At 39.9% G+C, this 13830-nt stretch overlaps 1 protein-coding gene across 1 annotated transcript in view; it reads left to right on the top strand.

Annotated features, from left to right (window-relative positions):
- The window catches only part of LOC116691433 (focal adhesion kinase 1-like), a 53604-nt gene that overhangs the window by 33767 nt on the left and 6007 nt on the right, over window positions 1–13830 (top strand). The window contains 8 exon segments of the mRNA XM_032519048.1: window positions 80–191; window positions 1626–2504; window positions 6020–6097; window positions 6423–6611; window positions 7375–7500; window positions 10487–10549; window positions 12573–12612; window positions 13534–13637. Of these exon segments, the coding sequence (XP_032374939.1) occupies window positions 80–191; window positions 1626–2504; window positions 6020–6097; window positions 6423–6611; window positions 7375–7500; window positions 10487–10549; window positions 12573–12612; window positions 13534–13637 (1591 nt within the window).

Below are 13830 nucleotides of genomic sequence, written 5' to 3' on the forward strand. Positions count from 1 at the left end.
GTGTGTGTGTGTGTCTGTGTGTGTCTGTGTGTATATTAGAATGTGAAGTTAAAGTATTGATTTTTTTCCTCGTTCCCAGCACTATATTAGAGGAGGAGAAGCTCCAGCAGAAAGAGAGGAGCAGGATGGAGATGAGGAGACAGGTCACTGTTTCTTGGGACTCTGGAGGAACTGATGAAGCACCACCAAAAGTAAGGCACTACTACACCACATGTGATGTGTTTGTTCTGTTTGTTTAAGTGTAACAGGTGTAGCAATAAAGAGTATCTGCTGTGTTTGTGCTGTTAACACTGGCCATTGCAAGTCCCATGCACTCTTTAGTTAGCCTCTATGATATAACTTCCTGTGGAGTTAGTGATGTACAGTATTTTCTGTCGTCTACTTTGCTGCATCACACATGATTCTCAGTGGCGACCGTTAATATTAAGGCATTGGAATGATTCTAGTAACTGGTTTGATTTAATATTCCTTCTAAGGTTTGACTCTTTGAAAGCACAAGGCTTCTTTCTGCAGGATCCTGTCGAAGATAAATTAATGCTGAAGTCAGTTGTTGAGTGGGGCTTTCTCACTGTGATAATTAGGGCTGCAACTAACGATTATTTTCATAGTCGATTAATCTGTTAATTATTTTCTTGATTAATTGATTATATTATTATTTGATCTATAAAAATGTCAAAACATGGTGAAATATGTGGATCAGTGTTTCCCAAAGCTTAGATGACGTCCTCAAATGTCTTGTTTTGTCCAAAACTCAGTCACAGAAGAGAGAAGAAACTACAAAATATTCACAATTAAGCCGGGATCAGAGGAATCTTTTTTCTAATAAAAAATGACTCAAACCAATTAATTGATTATCAAAATAGTTGACGATTAATTTAATAGTTGACAACTAAGCCATTCATTGATTAATCGTTGCACCTCTAATAAAGTTCAAGACCAACAATGTGTATGGCTTTAAGCTCTGGAGTCAAGGATGTAATAATTTGATTATTTTTATTTTCTGAAAAGCAGCTTTCCTGCAGTGGGCAGGTTAATGTTGATATTAAAGGTCGCATATTATGCAATTCTGTGTTTTCTGTTATATCTACAATGTTATAATGTTGGATTTTCAAGTTAAACGAAAATGGTTATTTTTGTAAGCACGTAACCCTCACTTCCACCTCCACTAGTACCATCCCACCTCTCAGCTTGTTGCCCCAGCTGCTGGCTGCTTCACACTCACTTATAGCCCCCCCTCCTCCATGCCCCTGCTGTTAGCATCTGTTAACTGCTTCTTTTGGTTACAACTAAAGCCATATGTCTTGAACAGTAGTTCATAAGATTTGTTTTTTTAAACCTTTCGTGATGCAGTTGTCCTATACCTAATCTGAATTTGGTTGCAGGTATTCGTGAATGCTGCATTGGTTTTATTTCTTGTACAACACAATTCATTTAAATTGTAAAAGTCTTATTTAGGTCTTCAGAGGCACAGTCACTGTATGGCTTTGGTTACAATCGTGCATATTTTTGTCTGTGCTTCAGCTCATCCCTGTTCATCTCACCTGTCCACAACGCATCTCTATCGCCTATGATACCTTTTTCTATTTCCATTTGTCCGTCCTCTACCTTTGTCCTTCTGTCTGCAGCCCAGCCGTCGTCCCTCCCTGCAGCCCACCTTCAGTCTGGATTGTCTGTCTGCTCCTTCGCCTTACCACCATTGCCATCAAAACCAGGGTTTTGCCTCACAGCTTTCCCTCTGCCTCAGAGACCCCCATCCTTCGTCTCCTTTCACCTCTTCTCACCTACCCACTCCTCCACTCTACTCATCATCTCTGCGATTTCCTCATCACTTTTCCTCTTCTCCAAATCCTCAGCCTCAATCTCCTCGTCTTGAAAACACCACTTTCTATAGTCAGTCTTTCTCTCAGCACAACCCTAAGTTTAATCCTGAATCCAAAGCCATCTTATCCCTACAGTCTCATGCTAGCTTCCACTCTCCACCTTACACCCGGTCAGAGAGCCTGTCCAATGGCAGCTGCCCTCACAAGTCAAATCCCCCTACTAATGGCCACCTGTTCTGTTCATCCCAGCCAAAGTCACACAACTCACACTCCCATCCCGGGCTCTCCCCACTACTTTCCCAGTCTAGTCCTAACCTTAACTCTCTGCCCTGCAGTATGTCATCAATTTGCTCCCACACCCTCCAAAACATCCAGCCCAAGTCAAAGTCTTATCTTAAAACCCTTTTGTTGCGCAGCTTTCATCCTGGTTTCCAAACTAATCCCAGTACCTCACAACAACCTAACTCTGACCCCCAGCATCAAAACCCTGCTGTGCTGTCATGTGGGAGGCCCCCGCTGGTCTCTCCTGCCCCCCTCACAGAGAAACCTCTCCCAGTACTCTGTGCCTGCACTCTGTCCTCCACTCACCACCATCCACCCAGTCGAATGCCATGCCTCCCTGTAACTACCAATACACCTTTTCCCATCCCCTGCTCCGAAAGTCACATGTCCAGACCCTTGAAGGCAGGTGGTGTACTGTTAAACTGCACTAAAGCTGTTGTTTTTTAATAACTAAAACAAACTTGTGTGTTTTTGTCAAAATAAAAGTTGCAATGTTTAGGATTGTAGTCCCTTTGATAAATGTCAAGGTGGATTTAAAAGGAAACTTCAGATTTGAAGATTTGTAATTCCAGATAAGATCAGCCAGGCTTGCACAAAAAACATTAAATGGTTTTTTTTATCTCTTGATGCTAATGAATACATTGTGATAAGAAAAAAATATGCCATTCAATAACTTAATGGCTACATACAGTTACTTTTAATAGAAGACATTTTTAAGCTGTAAATAATTTTAGATTTTTATCAGCCAATGATAATTTATCATATTTATATATTAAATATTTATGATTTAAAAAGGAGAAGAGAGTTGAACTTCAGAATGAAAACAAAGTTAAATAAGCCTAATGTCGGCGAAACCTAAAAAAAAAAAAAATGTTGCAACTTATTTTGATAAATGGATTCACAAACTAAATCTAGTCTTTGCATCATTAATTTTAACTGAGTGCAGTGATTTTTTTTTTATACGATTCTTGTCAACACCAGTGACTGTAAAGGAGCATGTTTATGCTTGGCATGCGTTATTTATGTTGGACATGCTGTTGAATGTCCTCTGTCCTGATTGAATGTAGTTTACAGGTATAAGTGCTTGCATCAGGTATTGTGTTGATGTGTCCTAGGATAATTGCCTCCTATTTCTAGCCTCTTCTAGTTGCCAGTTATAATCTGAAATACATTGGCTAACAGCCAGACCCATCTAACACCTGTGGGACTTACTGTAGAAACATTATACAGTATATCATGAAATAGCCAGAAAAAGCAAATATTTACAGAATTAACAAAAAAAGTAATCTCTGCTTTTAAATGACACTGGAATTAAAATAAGGTGAAATGAGAAAATATGTGATCTTAAAAACATTTTTACACTATAGGTGGAACCCAAAGTCCAGAACTAATGCTGTTAGGTAATGCAACAACTTCTCTACTCCCATATGGGTCCCAGCCATGTTCAAGAGGGAAGAGCTTCAACTGTAACCTACAGTATAATTCAATATAATGCTATGGCTCTGCATCCTGTACTGAATTCCGCCACATGTTTTTATTCCATGAACTACTGAGCCTTGTAAGAATGTATGAAGCCTAGGATTGAGACTACTATAAATACATACAGAGCAAGCTAAAAGGTCTGCTTCTACTTAAGCCTGTTTACACAGAGCTGGCCCTCTCTCACCTTGACCTATAGCTGTTGGGTGCTGGCCAGTAGTTCTACAAATGAGCTTGTCTTGGTTGGTGACCCTGTTGATCATTTAGTCCTACTACCACTGAGCTGTAATATTACCCTACCTCATACTGTACATGGAGGCTTCTGCTAAGAATTATGACTTTCAGTGCTGGTAAAGTGTTTAAAACATGAGTTGTTTGCTTAAAAATGCAGGCTTTCATGTAAAAAATAAAAATACTCTTAAAATCAGAGATACCAGTGAGAAATCTCTGAAGAAAACGGGAGCCAGAAACGGCTATATAGGACATTCAGTCAGTCTTCTGTTTGGCTCTTAGCTGGACAACAGGTCACAGGTTAAATCTTTACAACAGTCAGAATGAATTCCTGTTAAGTCTGTTCTTACTACACTGTGTGTGGTGGTAGATGAGTCTGTGTGGGAGTCAAAATTAATTGTGCCCCAGAGTGATACATGGAGTAAAAAGAAAAGCTTAATTACACATTGCCCCTCAGCATACCTAAAATTCTTCATGTAGTTATGCCATGGTTACACGTTAGTAACTGAGGTATGTGCTCACACTCAATGTTTCTCAAATGTACTGCCCTAAAATTGTTGCATTTTTAAAGAGCACAATCTGCTGAAATGCTAAAGAAAATGAAAAAAAAATGGATATCAAAGATGATAAATTGATAAGTTGTATTGACATTTTGTTTGTCAAGCTCCATTTTTCAAAATTGTCACAAACAATACCAGTATTACAAGGAGAAACGGGTATAACAGCTGTACTTCTTTTCTTTGCCAGTGGATGGAGCTCATTGACATGTCTGTTGGTGTAAACTGGTGCTGAGAGCTGGGACTTCTGGCACTACAGTACTGCAGTTGGATGACATTGACTGGGCCTATCTATTTATTTATTCATTTATTTGTCGTTCATTCTTACATTCACATATTCATCCAAAAGTCTCCAGATAGTAACCAATATATGTCTTATCCTGGTGTAACTACCCTGTCCCAGTAACCTCACCTCCCTTCATGTCTGTCTGTCTGTCTGTCTGTCTTTTAGCCTTGTGTTTATCTTTCCTTTTTTAAACTTGGTATTCCCCAAGAAACCTCCCTCCACATGGATTGGCTACCACTGGGCTGTGAATATGTGTGGGGCAGATTTAAACATCCAAGATATAATTTTATTCTTGTTAAGGAACCCTGTGTCCTCATTACATGTTTCAGCATGTTCACAACATGCTGTATGTTTTTAAAGCTCCTGTTTTGTCTCGTCCTCAGTTTCTTTGTCTTGTATGCTTCTCTTTGTCCTTCCTCCCTCCCTTCCTACGTTTTTTCCTTTTCTCTTTCCTTGTCTCCCTCCTTCCCTGTCTTTTTTTGCTGTCTGTTTCCCTCCCTGTGTCTTTGTGTCTGTCTTGCTGTCGGAGGTGTGGTCCAGAGAAAGCTACTATGAGAGACTGTGGAAGGTAGAGGTTACAACATTGTTGTGCTAGAAATGAGCTCTGTGTTAGAGAGGTTTAAATCATAAGGACAAATGTCTCCAGTCATTCTAAGACGGGAAACTGTTCATCAACTTTCAACAGCTTCATCACAACAAATCACCAGAAACCAAGAGACGAAACCAGGCTGTGGGTTCACCAAGCACTTCTGTTTTTAGCTACTAGTTCCCAGCAAAAGAAACAAAAAAAATAGAGACTAGTAGCAGACTCACTCTCCTCTACTCAATTCTTTTCCTTTAGGCAGCAGCAGTCCGCAAAAGCTCGGATTAAAAAGCCTAAATATATATTACACACTTTCTTTTTTCAACCTTTTCAACAGCCATACATCCTTTCCAAATAAGAAAAAACAAATGCTTGAAAGAGAGGTCTTTGGTGAACGTGCAGCCATAATACTCTATGTACACACCTGCATCACATGTAACCAGTGATCAATAGTCCAGGAATATCCCATAGTTTAATCTGGTCAATGTTTTGATTATAGGATCAGTGGTTTGTGCCAGTTCAACTAACAGCTTGTTGGACTTGCAGCCCAGTGGGTGTTCCCTGTTTTGATTGACAGCTAACCCAGCCACACAAACAGCTCTGAGGGGTTTGTGTGTTGATTGTCTGAATGACCTGGTGTCCCGTCTTCTAACTCTTTAGTTTGGGAAAAAAAAGATGAACAAACATTGTAACTGTATTTTAATTTTTTGTCCCCTCTGTCTTGCTATTACTCAACCTCTATTCATCTCTTCCTGCTATCTCTTTCTCTCTCTGTCTGTAGCCTAGTAGACCCGGCTATCCCAGTCCTCGCTCGAGTGAAGGTTTTTATCCCAGTCCCCAACATCCTGGACACTACCAGGTACACAGACTTAGCTGACTTCTCTTTTCCTGCTGTTGCAGCAGTTTGGGGTTGCAGTAAGACAAGAAAACTGTATTTGTAAAGCACATTTCATAGGATGGAGAGTGTTGACCTAACTGAATTTCACAAAGATAACATAAAGTGTTTTAAATAAAGAATTTAAACAGTTAATTGGGAAATAAAGGGTATAATATGGAAGCACAAATTAAAAGGAAAGATCCTTTTGAGTGAAATAAAATTGATAAAAAGGTAAAGATGTAATCAAAAGACAACTTATAACAGACTAACAGCGTGTCTCTCTCTCTGTCCTCCCTCCCTGGATCAGATGGCAGGGTACCCAGGCCCTCACACCCTCCCCTCAGTGCCCAGCGCCCTGTACCCCCCACCGGCTGCAATGCTGGACACACACCACGCACACACACACCCCCGCCACCACGTCCACACACACTCGCACGCACAGCACCTCCCCCATCCACATGGGCACGACATGGCACTATGGGGCTCTGCAATGGAGGTAGGAGACCAGTTTTACACTCACACATGTAGACACACAGGTGTTTCATGACAGAATGAAAACACACAGAATTATGCAAATTGTTATGCCTGTGTCCATTCACACTGAGTTGCAGTCGTTCAAAATAATAATTAAAGTCTTCAAAAATTTATATGTAGTTTTCAAGAGTTCATAGTGTCAAAATCTTGAATAAGTAAGTCCAACTCTGAGTGGTAAAATATTATTGAGGTCCTATTTACTTTCTGGAAATACATTTTGTTGGTTTGGGGTATTAATCTAAATCTAGATTACTAAATCTGCCCACCTGCGAGATTTGCATTTGTTGGCAATTTACTAATCACCCTGTGAGGAAGTAATGTGAATGAAAGTACCACCTTCCTAACCATTCCAGTCCACAAATTTACATTATTATCTAGACAACATCACATGTAGTTAAGTGTCCATCTTCTAAGTTCAACCTCACATCAGTCGTGTGTGTGTGTGTGTGTGTGTGTGTGTGTGTGTGTGTGTGTGTGTGTGTGTGTGTGTGTGTGTGTGTGTGTGTGTGTGTGTGTGTGTGTGTGTGTGTGTGTGTGTGTGTGTGTGTGTGTGTGTGTGTGTGTGTGTGTGTGTGTGTGTGTGTGTGTGTGTGTGTGTGTGTCTCTCTTCATCATCTGTGACTCTGTGCGTGTGTGTCCCTGTGTTGGTGTGCATGTCTGCTGCTATGCTCGTCTTTTGTTGCATGCATGCATTTGTGTATGTGTTTGTTTACGTGTGTGTGTAGGACAGGGCAGTAGACATGCAGCAGTGTGTAGACCAGCAGTGCCTGTTAATGGAGGAACAGCTGATGATACAACAACAGCAGATGGAGGAGGACCAGAGGTGGCTGGAGCAGGAGGAAAGGCTGCTGGTAACACACACAGCACGCTCATTGGAAATTGCACTCATAGACACAGTTAATATGCATGTACTAAGGACATAACGGTACATTTTACTTGAGATTTATTTGATACACTGTGCTCTGTTAACAACATGATATTGCTACTGTGAAAATACACACTACAAGTCTTATTTTGTATTTCAGTTGCAAGTAAACTAAGATTTGCTGACTACATTTCAGCAAGTAAAATATAAGAGAATTTGGATTTTTAATGATACTTCAAATGAAATGTAAGATCAGTTTCATCCTAAACATAATTAGTAACAGTAGTGTACGTACATATGTACATAACCAGGGACATTTAATTTAAAAAAAATGTAGATTACAGAGAACTAACTATATTTTTAAGACCCCTAAGCCCCTTTTTTGTGTGATTTTGTAGTGCATGTTATTGTTACCTGCAATGCAAAGCTTTCTTGCTTAATTTCCATCTTTGATATGTCAGTTGTGTTGAAGTGTTTTTATTTTAGTTCCATGATGCATGATTGTTTTGTTTTTGTAAATTTGTGAACAGACTCTCTGAAATACATCATCCTCAAGGACAAACCCATATAAATACATTTAATTCATGTAAATGAAAGACTCCTGAATTTGATGCGTGAGCTAACTAGATCTTAAATCACTCACAGTTTGGATCAGAATTACAATTTCAGCAATACTGATGTTCGTCCAATGCTGCATTATGTCTTAGGAAAACACTTAATATTCCTAACCTGGGTTCAAGCTTGTTAAAGTGTAGTATAGCAACATATTGACACCTTACCCCTAAAACTGAAAGAAAGTTTTCTGGGATGCGCTAAGAACCACGTTATTTGCAAGTTATAAAATAAATATTAGTTATCTCCCTCCTGGGGTTTTATTTTTTATTTTTTTGATTGTTTGGATTTGATTTTAATATATGATATGATTGATATAAACAGCACCAAAGTCTTGTGACCTTAGATGTTTGCTCTCTGCTTTTATCAGCTTCACATTTCTTCTAAATTGGAGCATTACATTTCTTGGAGCCATAGTAACTTAAAGCTATAGTGCGTAGTTTCTGTCGCCCCCATGAGGAATTCTAAGTAATGAAAACAAAACTGTCGGCGCGTCCACATGATACAAGCCTTTCGTGATCACGGTTGTGAGTTATTCAACAGTAAATTAATTATAAGCGACTTACTATTCTTGTTAAACTCACACACAAAGATACATGTAATGCAGTGGTTGTTGCTGTGTGATTAAGCTTTTGTGAAAAAATAAAAATAAAAAAATGTTTCTGATGGAGCGATCCTCTGACATAAAGACAGGGAGAGAAGGAGGAACGTTTCATGTAGGATTTATATTTCTGTGAACACTGATTGAAAGAGCTGTCTGGGGTTTTTTCTCAAGAATTTTTGTGTGTGTGTGTGTGTGTGTGTGTGTGTGTGTGTGTGTGTGTGTGTGTGTGTGTGTGTGTGTGTGTGTGTGTGTGTGTGTGTGTGTGTGCGCGCGTGTGCGTGTGTGCGCGCGTGTGTTTGTGAGAGAGAGAGAGTTTTTAGGCAGGTGTGGCCTGTGTGAATTCCAGGCTAATGAGAGGCTTACACAATCTGACAGCCCAGTCAACAGTCTGTCTTTGACCCACAACCACTAACTGACAACACACAAGATTACTGAAAAGTCGGGGTGGCGTATATTTATGAGTGTGCGTGTTGGAGGTTGGCTGGTTTTTCTAACCCTGTCACTTCAGGGAAGGGCAAGAGAGAGGGGGTAGAAAGGCAGGAGAAAACAGAATGGTTTGGGAAAGAAGTGTAGACATGCTCACACGCTGACGGCTCGTTGGCAGCATGCTCCATCCCTCCTCCCTTCTCATCCTCTCCTTCCCTCTCTCCATGCGTCAGAGTCAGATATAAGTGTGCTGGAGGCAGGAAGCTGGAGTTGAGTCTGAATTCTTGTCTTGATGAAACTGCTGGCACAGAGTAGTAGAAAGACAGACAGGAAAACACTCAGTCGTAGGGGCAGACGGAGCTGTAGAGAGCAATACAATAAGATCAGAATCAGATAGCAAAACAGACACAACATCTCAGACAACTTGGGACACAAAAGGTTCATCAGACAACTTTGATGAACTCAGCGGCAATGTTGGTCTTCAAGTCCTGTCTTGGAAAACTGGTAGGCATTGATGGGTGGGAGCGTTGTATGTGTAGAGGTGTTTTTTTATTTTGGCATTGTTTGTGGATGTTTTTGCAGTGGCAGTGTTATTTGGGGTTTAAATGTCCATCCGGAAAAAGTTGTGCTTACATTGGAAAAAGTTTTTGTTTGTGTGTAGTAATACAAGTCCTGGTCTTCTGGATCTTGCAGCTTTGTACAGTGTGTTCCTGTTTTTATTTGAAGTCTCGTGCATGGATGCTGTGTTTAGATGCAAGATTGTTTGTGTGAGCTTCACTGCTGTGATTCACTCATTCATTTCCTCATTCACATAGTCATTGCAAGATTTAAGATTGAACTTAGATTTGGAGAATTGGAGTCACTTTCACCTTGTACGGATCGGATCAGAATATAAACTCACTTTACTAATTACAGGGTGCCCATTGACATGCATTTCTACAGTAAAATGCCTGTAAAAGATGATTATTTAAATCCAAACATTTCAAACAGTAAATCTACTGATTGAAGTGACAGTTTTCACCATATAATGCACCAGTCTTACGACAGCATGTGATATAGAGCTGATGGCATGCCATGAAAGGCAGTTTATCTCAGTGAATGTCCCAGTAATCAAAATTCAATACTGCTTGTAAAAGCCCAAACAGAAAAGCAATGTGACTTACTGTTCATTGGAAAACAATTGCATAACTGTGAATACAGAACTACAAAAGCAACTTCAATTGAAGTGTGTGTGTGTGTGTGTGTGTGTGTGTGTGTGTGTGTGTGTGTGTGTGTGTGTGTGGTGTGTGTGTGTGTGTGTGTGTGTGTGTGTGTGTGTGTGTGTGTGTAGAAACCAGACTCTAGAAGTTCTAGAGGGAGTCTGGACAGAGAAGACGGTGGACCCCAGCCACCGGTGAGTTTCTTTCTACAGATGTTTTCTGCCTTCATCCATTCCACTTTTTGTTGGTTTTATTCATGCACGCAGCATTACGATAACAGTGCTGCGTAAAGAAATACATTTTGACAGGAAGAAGTTGATGTATTTCTCTTGAATGAACTGTACTTCACATCGCCTCCCATGACCATTTTCCACTCCCACCGCCTTAGAAAGGGAAGTTGTTTGTCTGGCCTGTTTGTGTTTTTAAGAGAGGAGTATGTCTGATGCAGATGAATGTTGACAGAAGTCCACATTCTGGTTGGACTCACTGCAATTGGCTGAAGCATGTGTTTGTTTTGATTAGTTGCCGAGGGAATTGATCCAGGGACAGGAAGTGACCTGTCAGGGGTGGGTTCAGAAACAAGGGGTCAATGGATTCCCACAACATCGGCAGTTATTATTAGAGCACTGTTGCAAAAAAAGGAAGTCGCCGTCTTTATTTATCTGTCTCTCCTAGGGAATATCTCACATTCAGAGCTGCAACAGTTTGTTGAAAAGTTGATTAAAAGAATAGTCAATTGGAAGAAGCAACTATTTTTAAATAATAGTTTAAGTCATTTTACAAGCAATAATGTGAAACGTTCCCAAGTTTCAGCTTTCTCAAATGTGAGGAAGGGCTGCTTTCTTTGTCTTGAAGCGTCACCTTTTGGTTTAGAAAAATTGCGACAGGCATTATCCACTAACTGTATCTACTATCTAAACTATGGTTTAATTGTCAGATTAATAAAAAAATAAGCATTAGCTACAGCCCTTGTCATATGACTATGTACAAACAAACCGTGTTACAATATGAGTGGTTGTGAAAGAAGACCTTTCTGGCATAGGAGAGCTAACCACATCATTTTATACAAAATATAATGGGGGTACATGCCATAACAACCTGTAATATATTTTAAGACAGGTGGGATTGAAAGGTACCATCATTACTTTTTCTCTCCTGTAATGGTTTTATTTTTTTGTTGACTAAAACTGGAATCTTACTGTAATGTCTTTTTCAAAGTCCTTTCTGGGATTAAATTTCTTCTCCTGAAACTAAATTATGTTGTCGATCCGAGCTTTGGTGTAACTTTATCCCATCTCAAGAGCTGAACGCACTCGCAAAGTTGTACGTTGATGTCTGTTATGTTCTTGATGCCAGCAGAAGTTGTTGTAGAAGTCTGAAGTTGCCATGGGACATATATTTCTGTCTCTGTAATTCATCTCTCTGCTTGTCCTCCTCCCAATGAATGGCTGTGGTTTGTGGTGGTAAAATCGTGTGTGTGTGTGTGTGTGTGTGTGTGTGTGTGTGTGTGTGTGTGTGTGTGTGTGTTTGTGTGTGTTGTGTGTGTGTGTGTGGTGTGTGTGTGTGTGTGTGTGTGTGTGTGTGTGTGTGTGTGTGTGTGTGTGTGTGTGGTGATGTGTGTGCTGGCGTGCGCGTGTGCGTGCAATGCGGTAGTAGAGTATTTTTGGGTGTTGGTGGTTGTCAGTCCACAACACTCTGATGGCTTTCAAAGGCATATGTACTGTTTTCTCACACAGGACAAAACAACAAAGATTGACTAATAATACAACAAAGTACATACTGTATATAACATGTCTGGCAACACTAGATAGTTTTGTGGCATAATTTTATGATCACAACCATCAAATCATAAAGACATGCTGCAGGGTTTTATCTGGTTTTTGAAAGGGTAGCACTAACAAAGGAAGTGTTTTTTTGTATCCCTGTTTAGCCAGACAGAATATTTTAGTCAACATTAGTAACACAGGGCTCGACCACAAACCACTGAAAACAGAAACATCTCCTCGACCGGAGACGACAGTGAACTTGCGGTGTTTTACAAGTTACAAATTAGGAAAGTGTGTCTTGTGACAGGTAAATTAAATTGGATTTCCGACTTTTTTTTAGAACTGGCTGGTGATTTTTGTCTGTGAAGTTCTTATTTCCTGTGAAGCTTCTGATCATGTGTGTGATTGAATACTTGCTAACCCAATGTTTTGTTTTTGTTTGTTTGAGCAGACAGGAAACCAGCACATATACCAGCCCGTTGGCAAGCCAGGTAATAGACAGTAACCATCTGTAATTACACACAACCTTTATTGTTTTATTCTCTCTTCTTTCTGTGTCTTCATCCCAAAGTATGCCATTCCCACATATACCATTACATAGCTGTGTTTAGCTCTTACTAACCCTCTGTATACAGATGCCATATGTCCCGCTGCCAGCAGATAGAGTGTCAGTCTGTGTGTGTCAGTGTCTGCTTGTAGAGGTTACAGTCTGATGCCACAATATGACAGATCTGATTGTGAACTCTGGAGCCTCTTGGCCTCCCAGTGAGCAAACCAACCTCTGTTTATATGGAATCAGACAGCATGTCAAGCTCAATATGTTGTGTGTGTGTGTGTGTGTGTGTGTGTGCTCGGAGTATGAAAATGCCCGCCGTGCAAGCAGTCAAATAATGAGAAAATAGAAAATAATTCTCCTTAAAACAGTTTGGGGGACTTTGAAGGACGTTTTTTTGTCAGTGTACTCACAACCTTTTTTCCTTCTGTTTTCACCATTGAATTGTTTATTGTAATGTAAAGCTGAAACACATAGCTAGTTAGTCAATCTAGAGAGAATTAATTAGCAAACATTTTTGATAATGGAGTAATTGTTTCAGATGTTTAATCAAGCAAAAATGCCAAACTGTCTCTCAAATGTGAGGATTCACAAATGGTCTGTGTTTTAAATAATTTTGGACAGACCAAACCAGACTTTAATGATGTCACTTTCTTATAGACTAAACTATTTATCAATAATGAAAATAATCTATAGTCGGATGTTGATACTGATATGAACTACCACATCAGTTGCCGGGGTACAACATGAGTAAGTGCTGTGGAAAAATGTTTAAAAAAAAATTTCCAGAACGTGTATGTATGAGATTGTAAAACTGCAAGGAGAAATAGTTTTCACTTTTATATGTTGTTTACTGCAGAGCATGCAGCTCCCCCAAAGAAACCCCCTCGACCTGGGGCCCAAAGCCAAGTGGGCAGTCTGGCCTGTCTGAACACTGGAGATAGTTACAACGATGGAGTCAAGGTACACAGACACACACTTATACAGTTACACACACAAACCCAAATCAAAAATACCCAAAAGCAACCAACACCTATAAACACACAGGCAAGGATACATTTACCAAATATATAGGTTGCATGTTTTAAATGCTTTAATATTTTCCCTGTATCTTCTTTTCTTTTGGCTGCTCTCTCTCTCTCTCTCTCTCTCTCTC

The sequence above is a fragment of the Etheostoma spectabile genome, chromosome 6, assembly GCF_008692095.1.
Source record: "Etheostoma spectabile isolate EspeVRDwgs_2016 chromosome 6, UIUC_Espe_1.0, whole genome shotgun sequence".
Lineage (NCBI taxonomy): Eukaryota > Metazoa > Chordata > Actinopteri > Perciformes > Percidae > Etheostoma > Etheostoma spectabile.